Source organism: Cenococcum geophilum, assembly GCF_001692895.1.
Source record: "Cenococcum geophilum 1.58 unplaced genomic scaffold K441scaffold_14, whole genome shotgun sequence".
In the NCBI taxonomy this organism is placed as follows: Eukaryota; Fungi; Ascomycota; class Dothideomycetes; order Gloniales; family Gloniaceae; genus Cenococcum; species Cenococcum geophilum.
This window is the reverse complement of record NW_027137572.1, coordinates 2,141,231-2,143,460: the sequence shown is the minus strand read 5'-3', so window position 1 is coordinate 2,143,460 and position 2,230 is coordinate 2,141,231. Positions and strand designations below refer to the sequence as shown.

At 42.6% G+C, this 2,230-nt stretch overlaps 1 protein-coding gene across 1 annotated transcript; it reads left to right on the top strand.

Moving 5' to 3' along the window:
• The first annotated feature begins 717 nt into the window (after nt 1-717).
• On the top strand, nt 718-2,020 carry K441DRAFT_657675 (uncharacterized protein). The gene is made up of 2 exons (XM_067648222.1): nt 718-1,492; nt 1,557-2,020. Exons 1-2 carry the CDS (start codon nt 800-802, stop codon nt 1,755-1,757), a joined length of 894 nt encoding a protein of 297 aa, XP_067505764.1. The 5' UTR covers nt 718-799; the 3' UTR covers nt 1,758-2,020.
• Nucleotides 2,021-2,230: the final 210 nt, after the last annotated feature.

Sequence of the window (2,230 nt, the reverse complement as noted above, 5' to 3'; positions counted from 1 at the left end):
AATTAGTTTAAGAAACTTTATTAAAATATAAAGTAGAAATATACGCGACCTTAAAGTTAAGATAAATTTAATAATTACTATAATAAAGCAGCGTTATATAATATTAAGATACCCGTATTAGAGTAGTGGTTATAAAATACATAGTAAAAACGATGGCCATAGCTTTCGCGCTAGGTAATTAAGATCCTATTAATCCTATTAATGAGTAATAAGCTAGAGAGAATCTTTTTAGGAGATCGTTGTACGGTTACTTAGGATAAGACATTAATAACGGCAGCAATATTAGAGCAATTAGAATGCGGAAGAGATTGGAAAAGGGGAGACCTACTTTAAGATAATTTTTAGGAGGACGTTATACAATATTATAGGAAAGGATGCAGCTTAGAATAGGAGAAATTTTAAGGAGTAGTTATACGAGAAGAAAGGGTAGAAAGGAGATAATATAATATTAATTGGATTTTCCGCCACCCTAATCGTATAATAGGATTTTTTTTAATTTTTTTTAATTTTTATCTAATAAAAAGCTTTTTTTATAAAGTAATAAGGCTCTATTATAATATAAGGCTGCGTAGGGCTGGTTATTTTGAATTTTGACCCGATATTGGCAATATTATATTGCCGATATATTGCCGATAACCGATATCTTATCGGTTCGTGTTGGTTCGTATCGGTGCCAGCTCTGTTCGTTGCTCAGCAACCAAGATATGGCGACAAACTTGCCCGACAATTTCTCTTTAAACTATGCCGTCTCAACGCAATAACGTTACGACGCCTTTGACTCCCTTCCGTTCCCTCCACAATGATGGCTGCCCACCAGAAGCGACGGAATCCTAGCGATATGTCCCTGTCCCACTTCCTGCGGCACCCTCCTACGAGCCGCCTAACGAGCTCCCGTCCCGATATCGCAGACTGGGTCCGCGGACTTAGTACTCCCTCCGACTCGACCGATCCAGTTGCACCTCCCACACCGCCCGCAAAACGGCGTCGTGTTCTGCGCGAAGTGGACAGCAGCCCTCAATCACGACACTACCAATGTCCAAAAGACGAACACGCAGATGCATACCTGATGAGCGGGTCGCTGAGAAAGCAGGAGGTGCAGAAGACGCCCGCGATTAGGGATGACGATAACCGCCCGACCCGGAGCAGGACACGCAAAAGCGGGAGGGCGGGGAGCAGAGCTGTCGTATCCATGAGGGAACGTATGGTCGCTGTGCCAGGGGATGATGCGAACACACCGCCTTTAACTGAGGAGCCTGTCTCTGCGTCGGAATACGATGCCGTTTCGGAAGCGCCAAGTTTTCCTCCACCTACCGTCACGAGCTCGAAGGGAAGGTCGCCTACGAGATCATCGTCGCCGAAGAAGAGGACAGTGGCCAAGCGTGAGGATCTCGCTCTTCTAAGCCCGATAATCGAGTTCAGAGCTTTCAGGGAGGTGGAAAATTGGGGGTTTGAGCTGCCGCAATCAGTCAAAGAGCTGTGGTATCGTTGCGATGCACGTATCCTCTCAATATTTGATAGCTGTAAATGGTGAATGCTAACGGCTTGGTTCTATGCAGGCTCGTCGCAGTACTCCCCCTGGCACGAACCCACCTATCCCACTCACATCGATAGACTTGATGCGAATCGAAGACACTCTCGAAGATGCATTCGAAATGGCTCAGATATGGAGGTCAACAACCACAGAACCGCATTGGATGTCCGTCGTCGTAGGCCCCATCCTGCATCTTATTCGCAAACTCTCCATCTTTCCAAGATAAAGACAAGAACTCGGACGAAAATATCACAGTCTACCAAAAACAATCGATTTTCCAACTTCTAAGACCCAATTTCCACTGCCTAGCGAGCTAGAGGTGGATTAATTTATTTACCTTTTTACCCCCTTTTCTAAAGGGAAAATTCTTTAAAGGGGTGATTTTAGCTCGTAAGTAAGGCAAGGGTAGGAATACTAAAATACTAAAACATAGACTTTTCCTAGGTTTTTCTTTTATAGAAAGTAAAAGCTTAATAAAATAGGGAGGGGGTAGGTACTTTTCTATATCTCCTTTAATTATATTTTCTTTAATAAAAGGAGGATTGCCTTTAGGGCTTTTCTACTAGTAAAAGCCTAATAAGTCCTTTTTTTAGTAGTTTTTTCTACTTCTAATAGAAAAAGAAAATAACTGTACTAGTCTTTTTTAGCTAGTTTTTCTACTACCTTTTAGCCTAACCTCCTTAGAAATCTTCTAGTAAA